Here is a 20812-nt window from a genome sequence, read left to right on the forward strand (position 1 = left end):
CCCGTGGGATGAATTTGCAAAGTGCAAAAATTCCACAGTCAAGGCTGTGGAACTCATTTTAGTTCAGGTTCCACATACAGACAATACGATCTACAGTCAAATAATAACAGCAGAATAACCTACAAAAAATAATGACTCCAGATTTTCTTCTTAGTTTGATGTGCAAAAAAATAATAATATTACATTAGGCCTATAAATAATGACAGGTTAAATTTTTTGTCTTTGTTTTAGTCCAAAAAATGACATTAAATTAAGAAAATATTTGCATTTACAAACTATCCTGTAACAATAAAATGTGAATAACCTGAATATGAACAACGTGAAATGTCTAAAGAAAATTAAGCACAATTTTAACTATTTTCTGCCTGTTATTAAGTGTTTAGTGTCTTTGTAGATCCAATCCATATTGCACATGTAGAAATGATAAGTTGAGGCAGAATATTGTTAAAATTGCACTTATTTTTCTAAAGAAATTTCAGTTTTTTCAGGTTACTCACATTCTTTTTTGTTTGGACAGTTTATAAAAGTAAGTATTTTTGTAATTTAATGGGGGGGTTTTTTCACACTAAAACAAATACAAAAATTTGGAGTTGTCATTATTTATCGGTTAGTATGTTATTATTTGACTGGTCTGGCCCACTGGAGATCAAATCGAGCTGAATGTGGCCCCTGAAAGAAAATGAGTTTGAGACCCCTGGTTTAAGGCCTTATGTAATAAAAGCCTCATTCAGTCCATTTCTACCGCAACTTCTGGTCAGTGTCAGGGTAAGGAACATCCCCCTGACTGAAAGGATGCATTCAGGAGCTGGCCGTTGAAAAGTATCTTGCCCTTCTTAAAGAGTTTTGGTCTGTGGTCTCTGCACTTTTAGGTCAGGGGAAACCCAATGCACTGAGAAGATGTGCTGGACTGCTGGAAGGTTAAACACTGAAGACCACAAGGCGTAAGATAGTCCATCAACAGTCCCACAAAGCACAACACATTGTTGACAATCTGAGCAAACCTTCAACGGTGCCGTTTATGGTTGGAAGCTTCCATTAAGTCCCACTTAAGACCAGCATAGAAAACTGGCCAAAGTCCTTGACGTTTGGCATCAACATCAATTTAAACTCACTGAGGTACATCAAAATGTGGGTCAGCCAAATGGACAGATCGAGTTTCTTAAGACATATTGCTGAAGTCAAATGCGTTAGTTCAATCCAGGCCTTGTCTGAAAAAACTTAGTGCGTCATCGGTCAAACCAAAAATCTCTTTTTATCCGTGATGTAACTGCTCCCATTTCAGCCTCAATAAATCACTTTGCGCTAACTACCTTTTTATCCCTAAGTGCTTAAAATAAAGCAATAAAAATGATGGATTTTACCACTATGTACCACTATTTTACAAAAAAAAAAATGCAACAGTAAAACTTATAACTTATCTCAAATGTCTATCAAAGATGTGGAAAACAGATTTTAACACAAAGAAATGTTTTTTGGATCCAACTTTCAGGAGCTCTCTCTGACTAGAACATATTTAATCAGGCGCATGGAGCCTGTCTTCCCTCTCCACGATGTACGGTAGCGTCCCATCCTCTTCCTCTGACCCCTCCAGCTCACAACCAGCAGAATGGAGCAGCAGCAGCTCAGCAACAGTGTGATACAGATCGCTACGGCAACCAGCAACGTGTGAGTGGCCACATGCCATCCAGGTCCCAGATCTCCCCAAGTGTCTTCTCCATTCGTAACGCCGTGCTCAGCGTCGCCTCCTGATGTGTGGTTTCTCCCCATGCTGCCTTTGGTGTCATTGGGGTACTGCTTGCTGCTTTCTATGTTACCCATAACATCAGTGGAAGCTGCAGGACTGGTGACTGACTGGGAAAAGCTGGTGGTGTACTGGTCAGTAGAGGTGGGTGTGAGGGACTGTAGAGATGATGTAGGCTCCAGGGTGGAGGAGAAAGCAGCAGTGGTCGGGGTGTTGTAAACTCCAAGGGTGGTGGTGATGGTGGTGTGTGTGTGAGGCATTGTAAAGCTCTGTGACTGAGGAGTGGTGGAGGAAGGCAGTGATGATGAATTATGTGCATCTCTGTTCGGGGTTGTTGTCGAAGGAGGGGAGAAGCCAGCTGTAGCCGTGGAAACCGTCGTAGGTTGAGTGGTGCTCTGCGGTGCGGTGACGGTGGTGGTCGGCGCTCCGGTCATTGTGGTGGGGGTCTTTACCGTGGGGGCTGATGTCAGAGGCAGCACCGGGGGCGGAGGTGGATGGATGAACTGGCGCTTGTCTGAGCCCAGATGCTCTGAGGCGTTGACTCGGGTATAGTGGTGGGGTAACACGCGTACATTGGATGTGAAGTATTTACCAAACACCAACAGGTCCGGATCCACACCTAGGACACATACACAGACTTAGACATTAGGCCTTTGAATGGGTTTTTATTATGAGTACTTCATGAGTATTATGAATATTCAGGACATTGATGCTTTCCTATTTTCTGTTTTGTCTAAGTATGGAATACTTAAAATTCCTATTATTTTTACCTCTGCCAAGGAGTTATGTTTTTGTCAGAGTTTGTTTGTCTGTCTGTCTGTCTGTCTGTCTGTGTGCAAGATAACGCAAAAAGTTATGGACAGATTTGGATGAAAATTTCAGGAAATGTTGATACTGGCACAAGGAACAAATGATTAAATTTTGGGGGTGATCGGGGGTGGGGGGCCCATGGGGGCCCACTGATTTGCCTTGGCAGAAGTCTGCGCTCTCTGAGTGCTTCTAGTTTATTAATAAAATTATTGTTAAATGTGAAACAGACTTTGTGAAATATAAGAACTTCAGGTCAAATTTTAGGGCTTATTTCATTATCTGTTAGTGGGTTTTGTATTATTTGCTTAGACCAGTGGTTCCCAACCTTTTTTGGCTCATGACCCTATTTTAACATTACAAATTTCTGGCAACCCCAGAACGGAGACATTTTTTTTGCTAAAATGAATTTGTTTTTGATCATGTAATAGTTTGCTATAGCTACTATGTTGCAAATAAATGTTCATTTTAAATGAAATTTAGGCCATATAATGTATATTATTATGGACAGAGGCAGTAAAGCCAGGTTTAGATTACTGCACAAAGTGAGAATTTGATTTTCCTTGGTCAGGATATGTACAGTCAGTCCAGCTTGGATTTACAAGGCTGACAGTTAATACTGAACAAACAAGAACTCAAACTACTATGAAAGAGCTGCAGCATCTGAAACTGACCACAATGAACATTTGAAAGATAAACAGTACCACAGTGCTTCAGTTTCAGCTTCACAGTTTGTCATGTCTTTCATGGATTGTGATTCTCTCTGTCAACTCACCATTTAATTTTTCTTAATTTTTATCAATTACTAGAAATTTTAGGCGACCCAATCTGAATTCCAGGTGACCCCACGTTTGGTCCCGACCCCAAGGTTGAAAATCACTGGCTTAGACCATTGTTCCCGAACTGTGTCCATATTCCAAGAAGGAAGGCATGGGATTTTAGCCAAATCCATACTCATACACAAATGCACAAAAACTTATGTATTAATATAGAATTTACAATATCAGTCATTTTTACTGCAAATTAATTTCTCTATCCAGAGGCAAGTTATATACCCTAAAATCATTACTTTAAAAACAAGGAACACCCTGTTTGCACAGTTAATGGATGGTGGAATTGTCCGAGGCTATTTTTATGGATATGAATGCAGGTGTGCCTTCAGATTTTGGCCGGCGCTTTACTGCGCCTTGGGCACAAAAACTTTGAACATCACTGGGTTAGAATATTAAACACAGCGGTGAAAGGAATATTAAAATCCTTTCATACGGGAAGAGCTCTCTCCACACAGTGAAAAAACTCCACTATGTTACTAAAATAAAAATATATAAATATTATCAGCAAAATGTACCATAAGTATGAAAACTAGAAGTATTTCTAGTGCAGCAAAATGATCCCTATCAGTGTTTTTAGTATTTTTGGATTAATATTATTGTTTAAAGATCATTTTAACTTATCATACTGCTATACACATTTAACATATACAATACACCATGAGTTAAATGACAGCAATGCATAATAGTCTGAAAAAATAAGTTTGTAGCATCACTGTCCTGTGAAAACCACTCATCTGTAAAAACATCATTAAACAGCCTATTTTCAGCTTCATAGACATGCGTTTTACAGCTACTCCAAGAGGATTTTTAAAGGGTTTATTTAGATGAAGAAGGAGGTGAATTTTATCAGCAAATAAAGGATTGCTTCATCCCCGAGGTTATCACGAAACATACAAAACCATTAAGGAATACAAGGGTGCCATTTGAAATGAAAACTATAGGAAAAAATAATTTCAAAGGTGCACAAAAATACTATCTTTTCCCTGAGATGTAGTTAAGTATAAACATATAAATACTAAAAGTACCTCGCTTTTGTAGAGCATTGCAGTAAAAGTACTTCCACAACTGATTATAGCTGTTTTGACTCAAATATATTAATAATTCTACAGTTTTAGTTATGATCAAGGGAAACAAATTTGAGGATGAGCAACCAGGTACATGTTTAGATATCACTGGGCTATAAATGATCTGCTGCTGACATTAAATGTGCTAAATCTTACATACTTTAATAAGATGAACTGGAAAACAAATGCTGCTTATGCTGTTGCAAAATGGACAGTCTATCCTTGATATGTACAGCAACTGTATATTTTGTACATAGTCAGAATTTAATCTGATATGTGAGGATTTTTGAGCTACTTAAGGAATTGGACATAGGAATTTAAGGTAGGTGAAGGATGATTATGAGTTAAACTTCATCCTGCTCCTTTTTGAATATTTGACTTTCTTTTTATATAATTCTTTTGTTGTTGATTTTAATGCAATATTTGAAATAAATAAATAAACAAACAAACAAACAAACAAATAAACAAAATGAATGACAAAAATGCTGGTTAGCTGTTTTCAATGTATATGATAAAGTGTTATTACACATATACACCACAAACAAAAAGTTAGGGACATTTCATTTTTTTGTCTTTTTTTTGGTCATGTTTGTCATTTGTAAATAAAACTATGTCTGGTCATTAAAAAAATGATTTTCAATTCACACACAAAAAAGTAAAAAGCGCTGTGCAAGAATCCCAACTGAAAAAAATAGCCCAAAAATTAATAATATCCTTAACTTTTTGTTTGTAGGTTTTGTTTTTGTTTGTAGAGTACAGCCAACCAGCACTTTTTTAAATTTATTTATTTATTTTTTTCAGATGACTCAGATTTGGCAACTACTTCTTTTGTGGATGCATTTTACTTACAGACCAGTGTATTCTATAATTAACTTTTTTTCTCTACAGTCTAATCAGGTAATAAACAAAAAAACAAGCAAAGCAAATGACAAAATTGCTGGTTAGCTGTTTTCAATGTATATGATAAAGTGTTATTACACATATACACCACAAACAAAAAGTTAGGGACATTTCATTTTTTTGTCTTTTTTTTGGTCATGTTTGTCATTTGTAAATAAAACTATGTCTGGTCATTAAAAAAATGTTTTTCAATTCACACACAAAAAAGTAAAAAGCCCTGTGCAAGAATCCCAACTGAAAAAAATAGCCCAAAAATTAAAAATATCCTGAACTTTTTGTTTGTAGTTTTTGTTTTTGTTTGTAGAGTACAGCCAACCAGCACTTTATTTATTTATTTATTTTACAGATGACTCAGACTTGGCAACTACTTCTTTTGTGGATGCATTTTACTTACAGACCAGTGTATTCTATAATTAACTTTTTTTTTCTGTACAGTCTAATCAGTTAATAAACAAAAAAACAAGCAAAACAAATGACTAAAATGCTGGTTAGTTGTTTTCAATGTACTGTATATGATAAAGTGTTATTACACATAGACAGTACAAACAAAAAGTTAAGGTCATTTCATTTTTTTTTTTTTTTTTTTATCTTTTTTTGGGTCATTTTTGTTATTTGTAAATAAAACTATGTCTGGTCATTAAAAAAATGTTTTTCAATTCACACACAAAAAAGTAAAAAGCGCTGTGCAAGAATCCCAACTGATAAAAATAGCCCAAAAATTAAAAATATCCTGAACTTTTTGTTTGTAGTTTTTGTTTGTAGAGTACAGCCAACCAGCAATTTTTTTTTATTTTTTTTTTTTACAGATGACTCAGACTTGGCAACTACTTCTTTTGTGGATGCATTTTACTTACAGACCAGTGTATTCTATAATGAACTTTTTTTTTCTGTACAGTCTGATCAGTTAATAATTCCACTTTTATACACTATCACTTAAACTTCTGACCATGCTCTTAGTGATATATACACACACACACACACACACACACACACATATATATATATATATATATATATATATATATATATATATATATATATATATATATATATATAAATATATATATATATTTATTTTTTTTTTTTACCCTTAGTGATGTTGTAAAGAACAACGTTGCTTCTGTGGCTGAGAATACAGCTCTCCAGTGTGGGACAGTGCAGGTGGAAGCAGTTCACGTTTTCTTGGGTTGCATCATAGTGAAAAATAGCCAAATTACAGGAAACTTTAAGAAAAGAAAAGACAATAAGCATGTATGAACATTAAAAAAAATAACCATTATTGTTTAGAGTAAGACCGTAAAATATGCCGTGCTCTTGTTGTCGTACTGTCCGTGAACGTTACTCACAGTTCCTCGTGAGGCAGCAGGTGCGGCTGCATTTCAGAGCCGTCTCCTCCTGATAATGCTTCAAAAGCTGAGCTCCTCTTCTCTGAGACTCCTCGATATCGATGAAAATCCCAGGGAATCGTCGAATCCAACAGTTCTTGTAGTAGGAGGTCGGTGAGCACTTGGCCTCAGTGTGGCACAGCAGACCGAAAACCGTCAGCAAACCCCATGTGACATGCATTGCGCGTGCTAGGACTCAGACCATGTTCGGTCACACTACAGGCAGCGCGAGGACATACCGGAGCAGGTGTGTAAAGTAGAGCAGCGGATGTGCACAGTAGGAACAGGAGCCGGTGGTCTGGTTTTACTGGTATGAACAGGAGCCGGTGGTCTGGTTTTACTGGTGCCAGTCCCTCTCCAGGTGTGTCACTGCTTGCGCACCTGTAGGAGGAGGAGACCCAGTCTACCTGGTCCAGGATACAGACGCCAACGTGGACTCCCCCCTGAACCTGAACCTGCATCTGAACCAATCACAGCTGGAGTCTGTAAACCAGGGGGGTCACACTCCTTTGGGTTCAGTTCCACATTCAGCTACATTTGTTCTGAAGTGGGCCGAACCAGTCCAATAATAATACTAGAAAAGCACTCTGAGAGCGCAGACCTCCGCCAAGGCAGATCAGTGCCCCCCCCATCACCACCAAAATTTAATCATTTGTTCCTTGTGCCAGTATCAATATTTCCTGAAATTTTCATCCAAATCTGTCCATAACTTTTTGAAAGATCCGGATCAGTCTTTGCCATTTGATAGAACACCCCATTGTAAATCCCTGAGTCAAATTGCATGAGATTTGCACAATTCCCCCATATTGTGATTTCCACCATAAATATTACTCCCATATTTATTTTACCTATATTTTAAGATTCCTTGACCATGAAAACATACCATTAGCAACTGGATTCATAATTATATCCTTATTAGTTCAGTAGTTATTCACGAAAATCACATTTCTCGTAATGGCGGTTTTCTTCTGGATCTAGCTCCTTAAGTATTAAAGCTACATGAAATCCGGTGGCATACTCCCGATGCGGAACTGACTGAGCTACACGATGGCGCTTGTCAGAAATTTCTACCTTTAATATTAAAGGCACAGTAGGCCAAAAAGTAAGGGCACCCCCATTTTTTATATAAACTGAGATAAAATCCGCCTTCTGGATCAGATCTGGATCAGCCTTTGAAATGTGATAGAGGACTCCATTGTCAATTCCTGAGTTAAATTTCATGAGTTTTGGTCCATAATTAAGCGAGATATTGGGAAACGAAAATTTGGGCCCTATTTACCACAATGTTAACGAAAATTTCAAAGTAATCCAGAATCCAGGATTTCTTCCGGATCACCCCCAAAAGTTAATCATTTCTTCCTTATCCCATTTCCAACAAACCCTGAAAATTTCATCCAAATCTGTCCATAACTTTTTGAGTTATGTTGCACACTAACGGACAGACAAACAAACAGACAAACAAACCCTGGCAAAAACATAACCTCCTTGGCGGAGGTAATAAGAAACCATTTCCAAAGTATCCAGTATTTATTTAAGAACACTTTTTGCCAACACAAATGTATTGAATCGTCAGAAAAAGCCCACAGACAAAACACAAACATAATCTGATAGAATCAGATATGAATTTTAAACAGAAATCCCCTTATCACTTCAGAATTCAACGAGAGTTAAAGTAAGTGCAATGTAAACATCTTGAAATCTGCTTTCTCTCAACAATAAACATATCTCAACATTTTCATGGAGCCACCACAAGGAAAAAATAAATATAATGCAGTATAATCTGCTAAAATAAACATTTTGGTCCCAGTTTAACTTTTAAACAGAAAACACGTCACAATTCAAGGCATGTCAAGGCAAGGGTTAAACATTTTAATACTAAATACTACATATGCTAAATACTATAAACATCTGGAAAACCGTCAATTTCTCTCAAAGAAATACTTATCTGACCAATACAAAAATTGTATTCTAAATGATGGGGAAGTGCATGTTTAGGTATGTTCTTTAAATTTTCAGCTTTTTTAATGTCCCTGTCCTTTTTTAATTTTCGTTTGGCGCTCCCACTTAGCAGCTTCTCCATGTTTGCAATGTTTTGATTCGCGTATGTCGCGTAGTTCTTGACGTCTCACATCCCGCTCAGTGCACGCACGTTGATTTGCGTCACCGCTGATTGGCTTTTTGGACTGACCAATGAGGAGAGGGTCTCAGCTCACGGTCACAGACAGCAGGAGCAGGGTTTCTGTGCAGTGCAATGGCTCCGGGCAGCGGACAGTTTAATTTATAAGCAAAAGATAACCAGATATTTTCGTTATGCCCGAGCTACCCAGGGCCCTTCAGAGGTCGCGGGCCCCTGGGCAATTGCCCAGTTGCCCATATGGTTAATCCGGGCTTGTTTGCTAGGGATCTGTTTTATATTTGCACAATAATTGATGTTGTATAATATTTTGGGTGACTTCATATATTATGTGTGTACTTTGGCTAGTCATGTAAAGAAAAATGGACCAAAAGGTAAAAAAACATACATTTTTATTGCACTTTCTGGCAAAAGGGTGATACAACCCTAGAAATTAGAGTTCACAACAAATACTCTTCCAATTTTGTTTTCACTGAAACCACTCAGAATGTTCTGAAACACATACGGTGTGATGTCAATAATGTGTGTGGCCACCATCCGCATCTGCAGGCTGTACTCCACTGGGAAAGTAAATTTTCAAGTTTCCAGAATTACACCCCCGAATATAGCAAAGTTATAGTCCTGATCCCTAGCAAATGTTGACTAGTGTAATACAGGGTGGGGAAGCAAAATTTACAATGAACATTTAGTTGTTTTTTCTCAACAGGCACTACGTCAATTGTTTTGAAACCAAACATATATTGATGTCATAATCATACCTAACACTATTATCCATACCTTTTCAGAAACTTTTGCCCATATGAGTAATCAGGAAAGCAAACGTCAAAGAGTGTGTGATTTGCTGAATGCACTCGTCACACCAAAGGAGATTTCAAAAGTAGTTGGAGTGTCCATAAAGACTGTTTATAATGTAAAGAAGAGAATGACTATGAGCAAAACTATTACGAGAAAGTCTGGAAGTGGAGGAAGCAACAAAAAACGTACCGAAGCTTTTATTAAAGCTCTCAAATCCAAAATCCTAAAGGATCCAACCAAATCCATGAGAAAAATGGCAATTGAACTTGAGGTAGACAACAAGACCGTTAGAAATGCAGTAAAATATGATTTGAAGATTTAAATTCTCATGACTTTCAATAAACTAATTGGTCATACACTGTCTTTCAATCCCTGCCTCAGAATATTGTAAATTTTGCTTCCCCACCCTGTACAGAAATAATGTCAACTCCAAACTTTTCTCTGTGTTGTAGAGTGAAAACAGCAAAATTACATTATGAGGATGTTTGCATCTACAAACTATCCTTTCAAACAATGTGAATAGGGATGTAACCATATGAAAACTTCATATCACGGTTATTGTGACCAAAATTATCACGGTTATCATTATTATCGCGGTATTATTGAAATTGTGCTCACAATGTTCAAAAAGTACTGATACGCACACTGAAATAATTTAACCAAGTTGTATTTTGAAAAAAAAAAAAGCAAAAAACAAACAAACAAACAATCAAACAAAAAAACAAATGAAATAATTGGCACAATACACTTTCTGTTGCAGAAACATTCAAATAATTTTAACCCTTAGTGGTCTGAGCTTATTTTGGCCATTTTTCAGTACTTTTGATTTTGCCTTTATATACTATATAAAGAAATGTTTACTATACCCATGTTTGGTATCTTTTTTTTTTCAGCACAACTTCATGTATCTCATCTGCCTATTATTTTTTTTCACTTTAACCTACTTTATCAACATAAAAGGCCAGAAAACACAAAAAATATAAAATCTGATTTGAAAAATTTATGTACTTTATTGCATAAGTAACACACAGATGCTTAACAAACCTTTTCAAAGACTTTAAAAGTGAATATTGGTTCCAAATATTAGATATATACAATTAAAATTGTAATAAATTAAAACTATACTCAAATATTTGACATAAAAACATGTCTTTACATAGGCGTTTTCTCTGGAAAAGTGCAGTAATCAAACACGGTTATCATGATAATTGGAATTTAAACGGTAATACTAACCGTCTGCAATTTTACCGCGGTTTATCGTTATACCGGTAGTCGTTACATCCCTAAATGTGAATATGAACAAACTGAAATAAAATGTGTAATTTTAACAATATTATGCTTCAGTTTATCATTTACATATGTACATTATAACTTACAGATCACAGTGGATCTACAATACACAAAACATTTAGTAACAGTTGGAATGTTATTAAAATTGCACTTATTTCTCTTCAGACATTTCAGGTTGTTCATATTTGTTCATATTTTTCAGATATTTTTGCGACATTATGCTGTGGTTTAGTGTAAATACATGAAAATATTTACATTTACAAACAGAAAAAATTTGGAGTTGTGAGTATTTATATGTTATTATGACCCACTGGAGATTGAATTGGTCTGAATGTGGAACCTGAACTAAAATTATTGTTAACATGTTAGTATAATTTTTGCATTTCAGAAATTCATCCCAAGGGCCGGGCTGGACCCTTTAGCGGGTCGGATGTGGCCCCCGGGCCGCATGTTTGACACCTGTGCTTTAAATCACAGGTGTCAAACATGCGGCTCGGGGGCCAAAACTGGTCCCCCAAAGGTTCCATTCCGGCCCGTGGGATAAGTTAACAAAGTGCAAGTTTGGGCATCAAACTGAAAAATAATATAATACCCTGTAAATAATGACAACACCATTTTTTTCTCTTTGATTTAGTGTAAAAAAACATTAAATTGTGAAACTGTTTACATTAGCAAACTATCCTTTAACAATAACATGTGAATAACTTGAACAAAATGAAGAAATGAAGAAAATCAACTGCAATTTTAACAGTTTTCTGCCTGTTACTAAATGTTTTGTGCTTATGTATAAATGATAAGTCGAGGCATAATATTGATAAAATTGTACTTATATTTCTTAACAAATTCTGTTTTTTTTTTTCAGCTTATTTACATCCTTTTTGTTTGGATAGTTTGTAAATGTAAATACTGGCATAATTGAACATTATTTTTTGCAATAAAACAATTTGGAGTTGTCATTATTTATTGTTTATCGTGCTATTATTTTACTGGTCCGACCCACTTCAGATTAAATTGGGCTGAATGTGGCCCCCAGAAGAAAATGAGTTTGACACCCCTGCTTTAAATGTTGTAAAATAAGTATTAAAACAGAACAACATACATATTTATTTGTCCTTATCAGAAACAAAACCCAAAATGAATGGGATAGACAAGAATAGAAGCACAGAAAATACACAACCTTCATTTATTAACTACATCTAACATTAATCTGCATTATTCTCCATAATCTCCACCCCCACAGGCCGGCACTGTCAGAGCTAAGCATGATGGGTAATCATTTCATCCATCTCTCTACTCACAATGATGTACCCAACACTTTGAAACATAGTCCAATCTTTATTCTCTTTAACAAATGACAGCCTTTTTTCCATAAGACTATACTCACTAGTAAGTGGATTTCTTAAGGTTACACTGTTGAAACCATTGAGTTTTCTTCACATCATGTGTTTGAGGATGCTCTTTCACTATTAAACATAGCTGTGAGTTATATAGATTTTTTGTTTAGTTTTATTATTTGATTCCAACATTGATTAATTTAAGTCTTTTTTCAAGTACTTAGGCATAGTTGTGATATATTTGTGCTTTGAGAATCTTAAAGACAAATATACAATTATATTTTCTGTTTTTTTGCTGGCATAATAAAAAATCTTCTAATAAGTTATCGTGTATTATTAGAGGCCTATATTATATTTTGAACAGTGCAATACTACAATTAAAATGAGCTCCACCTTTACCACATGTAAAAATTCACATAATATACCAATATTTATCCATATATCCAAAATCTGAAATGGGTAATTCTGCACTTTTTCTTTTCTAGGTATACTAAACATTTTCATTCATGAATTATGAAAACCTTATCAAGATTTTTTTTTTTTCCTGAGTGTCTTTATTCCTCTTTAGGCATGGAAAAAAAAAACAATTGAAATTATTTTATGAACCTATTTTTCATAGAGTTGCAAAAATGTCCACTCAGCTGGACACCATGTGTTTGATTTTTGAAGCAAAGCAACATGTATTTACTGATATACTGTGTGAAAACTATGACATAAAAATATTTTTAATGCAGCTAATCTGATGTTTTCTCACATTTTAACATACTCTAATACTAGTTATTACTCACTTCATGTAGATAACATGCAAAAAGAAAAAAAAAAACCTGTTAATTACAGTCTAATAACAATTAGCAATTGATTTACACTCAAACATGTTACTGCAGATTAGGTTCATCAAGAACAGCAAAGTTACAGGAATGGTATGAATTGCAGTGTACGGGATGATGCACAAGCGTCCACTGTGTTGGCTGATATGGAACTAAAACAACAAAACCCATGAATATACAAGAGAACAGCTGGAGAAGAACTGTCCACTGTAATGACCACTATGCATGAAAGGCTTAAATACTACTACTTTTATTCAATCATATGAATGCATGAACAGTATTTTAATCCCTTTTATTTTAACCCATAAAGGCCCAGTGGTACTTATGTGGAAGTTCCAAAATAGGTTTTTCTCTATATTTAACTTTTCTTAAGTGATTTATTCTAATATTATTCTCTATATTTTGTGTTTATACAGTAAAAATCTGGTATTTTCCTATATTTAATTCACTGATCATGCAGATGTCCATATAAATTGAGATTAAAGTTGAAGGTTATTATATCAGATCAGATGAACAGTGATTCATTTAAAAGTGTTTTGTTCATTTGAAACACCAGTGCAAGTTCTCATGTGTCATCGACATCCTTAATTGTTTTCGAAGTTCAACTGGGCTGGTGTTTGTTCCTGAAAACCTTTCACCTCTCATCCAAAGGACTTCATCAGTTCAGACCTGAATCCATCGGTTCAAACCAGTCCAGCTGAACTTTGAAAACAACTAAACATTTGGTTCACCACTATACTTCCATGTTTTAATAATGCATTAGGCAGATTTTAACCCAGTTTTAGAAGTTTCAGCATCTCCTTGTTTTCTTTGCTTGATGCAGATCAATAATTTGACCGTTCTAGTTCCGCCTGCCCTCTGACATGGGCTTAAGTTGGTTAAGATGTGAGAAGCTCCTCATTGCATCAGTTAAGGTTAAAGAATTAGTTCCATCTGAAACATATTACACTGGTCAACAACAAATTTATTGTTTAAGTTTTTTGAGCTGATTTGTACGCTTCCGTACATTTCCTGTCTGTTACTAAGATGTGATATCACCATATATCACAGTGGGGTCCTTCAGAGGTCCTGCAGAGATGAGTGACCCTGTCTGAGACAACAGAATAAAAGGCTAATGTACATAATACTATTTTATTCTTGGCCAGAATGGAAGGTGCAGTGGAAGGTTGGAGCATCAGGAAGCACAAATCTATACTGAGTGTGTGTCGCCGTAGGTGCCAGAGTTCTCCACATGGGCTGTGTTGGGCCTGGGAGCTGTTGGTTTGGCTGCCGTCATGGGCTGTAAGAACGCAGGGGCCAAGATGGTTATTGTTGTCGACACCAATCCAGACGAGGCCGAGGTGTTTGGAGCAAATGATTTTGTGAATCCCAAGGATCACGACAAACCCATCAGCCAAGTGCTGTCTGAGACGACCAGTGGGGGAGTGGACTACTGTCTGGAATGTGTCGGCAACGTGGGAGTCATGGTGAGGCACAAGCAAATTTACACAAAAAGGATGATTGAAGGGATATCACACGGTGCCTTCAGTGAATTTTCATTGCTAGCTATTTTAAAAGATCACGTATAATAGTAGCAGTTCCATCAGGTAGCTTAGTCAAGTCCGCATGAGTACTAAGTCACTGCTCCGTCAGTCATGGTCAGCAACATGTTGAGAAACAGTAGGCTCCATTATCTACTATCCAAAAAGAGAGGAGTTTAGTCCACTGAAATACAGGGGTTGGACAAAATAATGGAAACACCTTCACCTCAAGATGATAATGCCCCAATCCATACAGCTAGAATTGTTAAAGAATGGCATGAGGAACATTCTAATGAAGTTGAGCATCTCGTATGGCCGGCACAGTCCCCAGACCTCAACATTATTGAGCATTTATGGTCAGTTTTAGAAATTCAAGTAAGACGTCGATTTCCACCGCCATCGTCTCTAAAAGAGTTGGAGGGTATTCTAACTGAAGAATGGCTTAAAATTCCTTTGGATACAATTCACAAGTTGTATGAATCAATACCTCAGAGAACTGAGGCTGTAATTGCCGCAAAAGGTGGACCTACACCATATTAAATTATATTTTGTGGATTTTTTAAGGTGTTTCCATTATTTTGTCCAACCCCTGTACAATACTTACTAGTAAAAGTAATACATTTACAAACAACCTACATCCTACTTCATAAAATAGGTTTATTTTGAGATTAAATTTGAAGGTTTTAAGAACATATTTATTAGTAAAGAACTTGAGCCAGTTCAGACTTTTTGTGAGATTCTGAATGTTGTAGGTCCAGATAAAATCTTGGTAGTATGGGGTTACTGCCTCAGCTGTGATCAATGAAACAGGTGTAAATAATATTCACAACACGTGGGGATAGTAGAGATGGGCAATAATAGGAAGAGGGTTTATTTGGAAAGATAAGCACAGAAATACTCAATTTTTCTTCACTTTCAATTTTTTTTAAATGAACTGAACATTAACTAGTTCTCAGTTGAGATGGTGAACTATGGAGGTGAATGAATTTAGTTTATTCTGTATGAACTGAACTTTGAACCAGTTCATGTGAAGTGTAAACTTGAACAACACTATCACTGATTGGACTTTATTATTCTCCACAAAATGGAGTTGATCTCCTTGGAAAATTAGAATCGATTTTAGGGGGTCTGGGTCTTCATTGGGGGGTACAGACCCCCCCACTACCTCCTGTCATTTGAACTATGGAATAAAGTACTATAATACAGAACACCAACATAACTACACCATAATGTATCATATCATACATTTTGAAATTTTCTATATATTTTTAGCCCTGTGATGAACTGGTCACATGTCCAGGGTGTACCTCGCCTTTGCCCATAAGTAGCTGGAATAGGCTCCAGCGACCCCCATGAGGATAAACCGGGTTCAGAAAATGAATGAATGAATATATTTTTGAGTTATTTGAGTATGTTCATTGTATATAACTTTATTTGCGGTTTCTGTTCTTCTTAGTCACACATTCTACTTTTCAAAGTTATTTTTCAGACTATAGTTTTTCATCCTGTTTGTAACCATGTAAACCTGCAGATATGATTAATAGATAAATAAAAACCTTCATATGTTAATATTTGCAACCTGTTTTACTCGTTAAACTTCCAAAAGAGATCATTGACCATGATTGTGGATTTCATTGAAATAAACAGTATATTTTTGTGTATTTTTGGGTCCAATATGTTATTAAAGTAAGATCAAGTCTGAACAGAAATATCAGATCATGTAGGTGAAATAATGCTGAAAAACACACACCAAACATGGGTATGGTTAAAAAAAAACAAACAAAAAAAAAAACAGTCTAGTGCTATATAAAGGTCAAATCAGTTTTGGAAGACAGCCAGAACAAGCTCAGACCCCTAAGGGTTAAACACTATCTTCCACTACGAACCACTAGATCAGTGAGGTACAATCCAAGCAATGACATGTTTAAGGGTTTGTGATTTGGATTCTGTCATGTGCTGTCAGCTGTGATTCTGTTGTATTTTTGTAGTTTTTCTTTTTTCTTCTGTGTATGGGTGTGTTGTTTGTCTTTCTCTCTTTACAGATAGTGGTTGAGTGAGGATGAGCTGCAGGTGTGGTGCTGGACTGCTGCTGCTGATTGGTTCCTCGGCGATGAGCGGGGAAATCTAAAGCAGGACCACCCTACCTCCTAGGAGACCCCTCTCTTCTCATCCCCCTCATTTGTAACCACCCATCCGTCATTTTTGCTGGAGAGCTTTGTATAATCAGATGCAAAAGGAGGGAATGTTTTTCTTAAAGTTTTCTCCTGTTTTTTTGTTAGGAGGGTAGGTAAGATGGATGTACTTTGGTTTCCTTGGTTTGTGTTTGTAGGTCAGCGTAGTGAGTTGGAGTATGATTCTGTTTGTTATGTTTGTTCCTTTGATTCCCTACCTAATTTAATTACCTCCACCAGGTCAGCTCTGTAGGACCAGATGTGAAGATCCCTATCTTGCATACATGAGACTTTGGGTTGGTACTGTGACGGCTCATGGTGGGCTCCCTCCTTCACCGGTGTTTCGCTAACTGGGCCCACGACACCTCCAGAGGGTTCAGCAGTGAGACCCAGCGTCCTGGGCTCACTCCCTAGGTGCCACCAGTCACTTGACCGCCCACGTTGAGTCTTTCCTCTTCCACCGCAGCCACTGGAGGTATTATTGAGATCACTTTGCTTTGTGTGTTTGTTAGCAACATAACTCAAAAAGTTATGGACGAAACTATCAAAGATGTTTCCCTCGGTAAACCCCTCCTGTGACAGATGTAAACAGGGGCTGGCCTCACTTGCACATATGTTTTGGAACTGTCCTTGTGTGAAAATATACTGGACCAAGATATTTCAGACTTTATCCGAAATCTTACAAAAACAACTTAAACTAGATCCTGTTTTTGCTTTGTTTGGTGTGAAGCCGGCTGCTGTAGAACTTTCCAACAACCAAAACAATATGATATGTTTTGTGGTGTTACTAGCGCGAAGATTAATAATAATAATAATAATAATAATTTATTTGTAAAGCGCTTTCAGTCAAAGTGCTGTACAGATATAAAATCAATCACAATAAAACAATAAAATTAATCCTAATAATAATAAGATTAATCCTATTAAATTGGAAACAAAAAACTTCTCCTGCTCATTCAACCTTAATGAGAGAAGTAATGAAACATTTACAACTGGAAAAAATTAAATTTTCGTTAAAAGGGAAATTAAATGCATTCCACTTAACATAGCAACCTTTCATTGATTATTTTAATAATGCAAATGTGTAAACAACTTAAAATTGGCGATATACGATGTCCTCAGTTTGTTTGTTTGTTTGTTTTTTTTTTATGTTCATTGTTTACTGTTGTTTGTGTGCTTTTTGTTTTATACGGAGCCCGGGAGGGGACATGCAAAAAATAAAAATTATTGCGTTATAACGCAAAAGTATTGCGTTATAACGCAATCATATATGCTCTCTCTTGATTGAGGTCCGTACATAATACATTGTAATCCAGTTCGGGTCCGACCGTGCCAGGTCTGACACGCCCCCCTGTCCTGTGTAGTATGACCGTAACTCTTTCATTATTAGTCCAATCGGAAAAATTCCAACGGTTTTTGAATTAAATTACTATTTGCCCAGCTTCACGTCTGTGTGCAGCTTCATGGATACAGATGTATGTGCGCCAAGTGTGAATGATCTGCGCATGAGAAGGAGGATGTGCGCATTGTATTAAAATCCTTTATACTCCTGAGCCTCAGATGGTCCACCTGGACTGGTTTTCTTAATTTGATCATAAAAAGGTCGGAAAATATGCTTTGAGTCGTTTTGTCAATTTTTGCAGACCACTTCGAACGTTCAATATTGCAATCACTATTTGTTTTAATACTGTAATAACAATTTAAAATGACAAAAAACACAAAAACGGAATTAGTTTGTTTTTTTTTGTTTTTTGTTTTTTTTAGTTTTAGCAGAAAACACTGAAATTAGACATGGATACAACATTTGAAAGTTAAATATGAACTTTAAAAGTATAAAAAGTGTTTAAAACAAGCTGTGTGAGTATTTGCCTTTTATTGTGCAAAAACAGGGTAAAAATCCAAACTCTACAGGTGTGTCCCCCCCCCCCCACACACACACACACACACACAGGGCATTTGTCCGTTCTGTGTCTGCAGAGTTCCTTCATGTTCGTGGTTCTGCAGAAACAGTTGTGTCAGTTCACAACTCTGATCCAGGCAGTGCTCCTATGGCACAGTCTGAACATGGAAAATAGTCTGTTGAAACCAAAAGTCCGTCCTCCTGTGGATGTGTTGAATGTCTGTGGTGTTTGGACTGATCATCATCAGTCTCTTCCTCCGTCCTTCATCTGTGTGTGGACTGTCTTCAGTCTCTGCTCTCATCACCAGAGCCTTTGCGCATCACCGTGACTTCTCTCTCTTCATCCTTGAATGTAACTACCGGTGGACACATGGAAAAATAACACACATAGAACAATGTATTAGACAAACAAAACAAGGTCAAATTGTACTATTGAAGAATAAAAGTCACCGAACATCAGCGTATGCGCTCTTATTTTGGAGAGCGTCATGTGCACTTTTACGCACAGAAAGTCCAACATACTCCAAACTAACACATACTCTACACGGTTCGTACTTTATTCTATAAAACCACGATGCAGTATAAGCGTCAGTTTACACATATACTAAAGTGAAACAAGTAAAAACTCCATAGAAAAAAGCAGACAGTGCTTCAGTCATGTAGAAAATCCACTAAATGGAACTGGGTGAACTTTACCTTCCTTCTTCAGATGTTGCTCCATCAGTCGCTCCTTCGGTCACAAATCCATCCGTAAACCTCCAGGGGGGTCATGGGACTTGGGATATCCGTCTTGCCTACATTTTCCAAAACTAGATCTAATCCGTTATCCACTCTGTTATGCGCTCCGGTTCTTCGCTCCATGAATCCGCTCTGCTGTGTGCGTCCCCAGTCACCGAATGGCTTATTTGGCGTCTTCTAGGACAGGTGCCCGTGAAATTTTCGCACTGACCCGAGAATGTCCATAAAGCACAGAGTCTCAGGTTTCAGAAACCGTTGGAATTTTTCTGATCGGACAAATAATGACAGAGTTATGGTCATCTGAACTACACATGCATAGGGCACAGGACTGCAGGTACAGATGTGTCTGACCTGACGACCTGTCCGATCCCGAATGCAGATCCCAGTGCAAAAACTATTGCGTTATAACGTAATACTTTTGCGTTTAAACGCAATACTTTTGCGTTATAACGCAAAAACTATTGCATTATAACGCAATACTTTTGCGTTATAACGCAATATTTTTGCGTTATAACGCAAAAACTATTGCATTATAACGCAATACTTTTGAACTATTGCGTTATAACGCAATAAATTTTTTTCTCTTCATGTCCCTTCCCGGGCTCTGTAGTTTTACTACGTGTTCTCTTTTTTTTTTTTTTTTTGCATTGAGCATAGTGAATGTATATGAACACGTCTTTGTTGCTATATGAAAAAAACTCAATAAAGACAATTTAAAAAAAAAAAAAAAGTTATGGACTGATTTCCAGGAAATTTTCAGGAAATGTTGATACTGGCACAAGAAACAACTGATTAAATTTTGCAGCTCTGTCTTGGCAGAGGTCTGCTTTTCTTGTTTTTTTTCTGTAAATAAATCCCTCAAATTGCAGTTGTGTGATTGCCGGTCATTTAATTTTTTTTAGCCTGCTCCTGTTTGTTAAGGGACATGGAGGGAGGGCAGTCTCACACCATGTTGCGTCTCGGCAACCGCTAGACCGAGTGTAACAATGTTCTATAAAACGAACTGAACCTCCATCTGGGTTCTTTTACAAAGACACAAGGAAAAAAAAAAAAAAAGAAGTTTGTGTGGTTTATTGTAGTTACAGTTTGAAGCAGAGGGGTCATTTTGGGTTTTGTGGGAGGGTCTGGGTTCTGGTCCTGGTCTCCCTCACAGGTCCATCACTGATGTCTCCTCCGATGTCGTTTACACTCGCCTCTAGAAATATCAAGACAGAATCATTGACACTGTGTGGATGAGGAAGAGTGATTTCAGGAAGTGATTTTGTAAATGTGGGTCTTCAGGAGACAGGAAGTGGATTTGTACGGACCTCTGGATCTACTGGTTCTGATGGAAAACAACTGCTAATGGATGAACGGTTCCATCAGACAGGCCT

General features: G+C 36.9%; 1 protein-coding gene across 1 annotated transcript; it reads right to left on the minus strand.

Annotated features, from left to right (window-relative positions):
- Positions 1 to 1452: 1452 nt before the first annotated feature.
- mansc4 (MANSC domain containing 4) lies at positions 1453 to 7078 on the minus strand. Its single transcript, XM_030135625.1, has 3 exons — positions 6692 to 7078; positions 6434 to 6568; positions 1453 to 2360 (listed from the first exon to the last, which is right to left on the minus strand). The coding sequence occupies exons 1-3, from the start codon at positions 6909 to 6911 to the stop codon at positions 1486 to 1488; spliced, it is 1230 nt and encodes a 409-aa protein (XP_029991485.1). The 5' UTR covers positions 6912 to 7078; the 3' UTR covers positions 1453 to 1485.
- Positions 7079 to 20812: the final 13734 nt, after the last annotated feature.

The sequence above is a fragment of the Sphaeramia orbicularis genome, chromosome 6 (genome assembly GCF_902148855.1).
Source record: "Sphaeramia orbicularis chromosome 6, fSphaOr1.1, whole genome shotgun sequence".
Lineage (NCBI taxonomy): Eukaryota > Metazoa > Chordata > Actinopteri > Kurtiformes > Apogonidae > Sphaeramia > Sphaeramia orbicularis.

Excerpts from the sequence above, each read along its gene's own strand:
- mansc4 (XM_030135625.1), bottom strand. The coding sequence starts at position 6,911 with ATGCATGTCACATGGGGTTTGCTGACGGTTTTCGGTCTGCTGTGCCAC. Across the intron at positions 6,569-6,691 it reads CTGCTGCCTCACGAGGAACT|TTTCCTGTAATTTGGCTATT; the intron begins GTGAGTAACGTT and ends CTTTTCTTAAAG. Across the intron at positions 2,361-6,433 it reads TCTTTACAACATCACTAAGG|GTGTGGATCCGGACCTGTTG; the intron begins GTAAAAAAAAAA and ends TATGTGTCCTAG.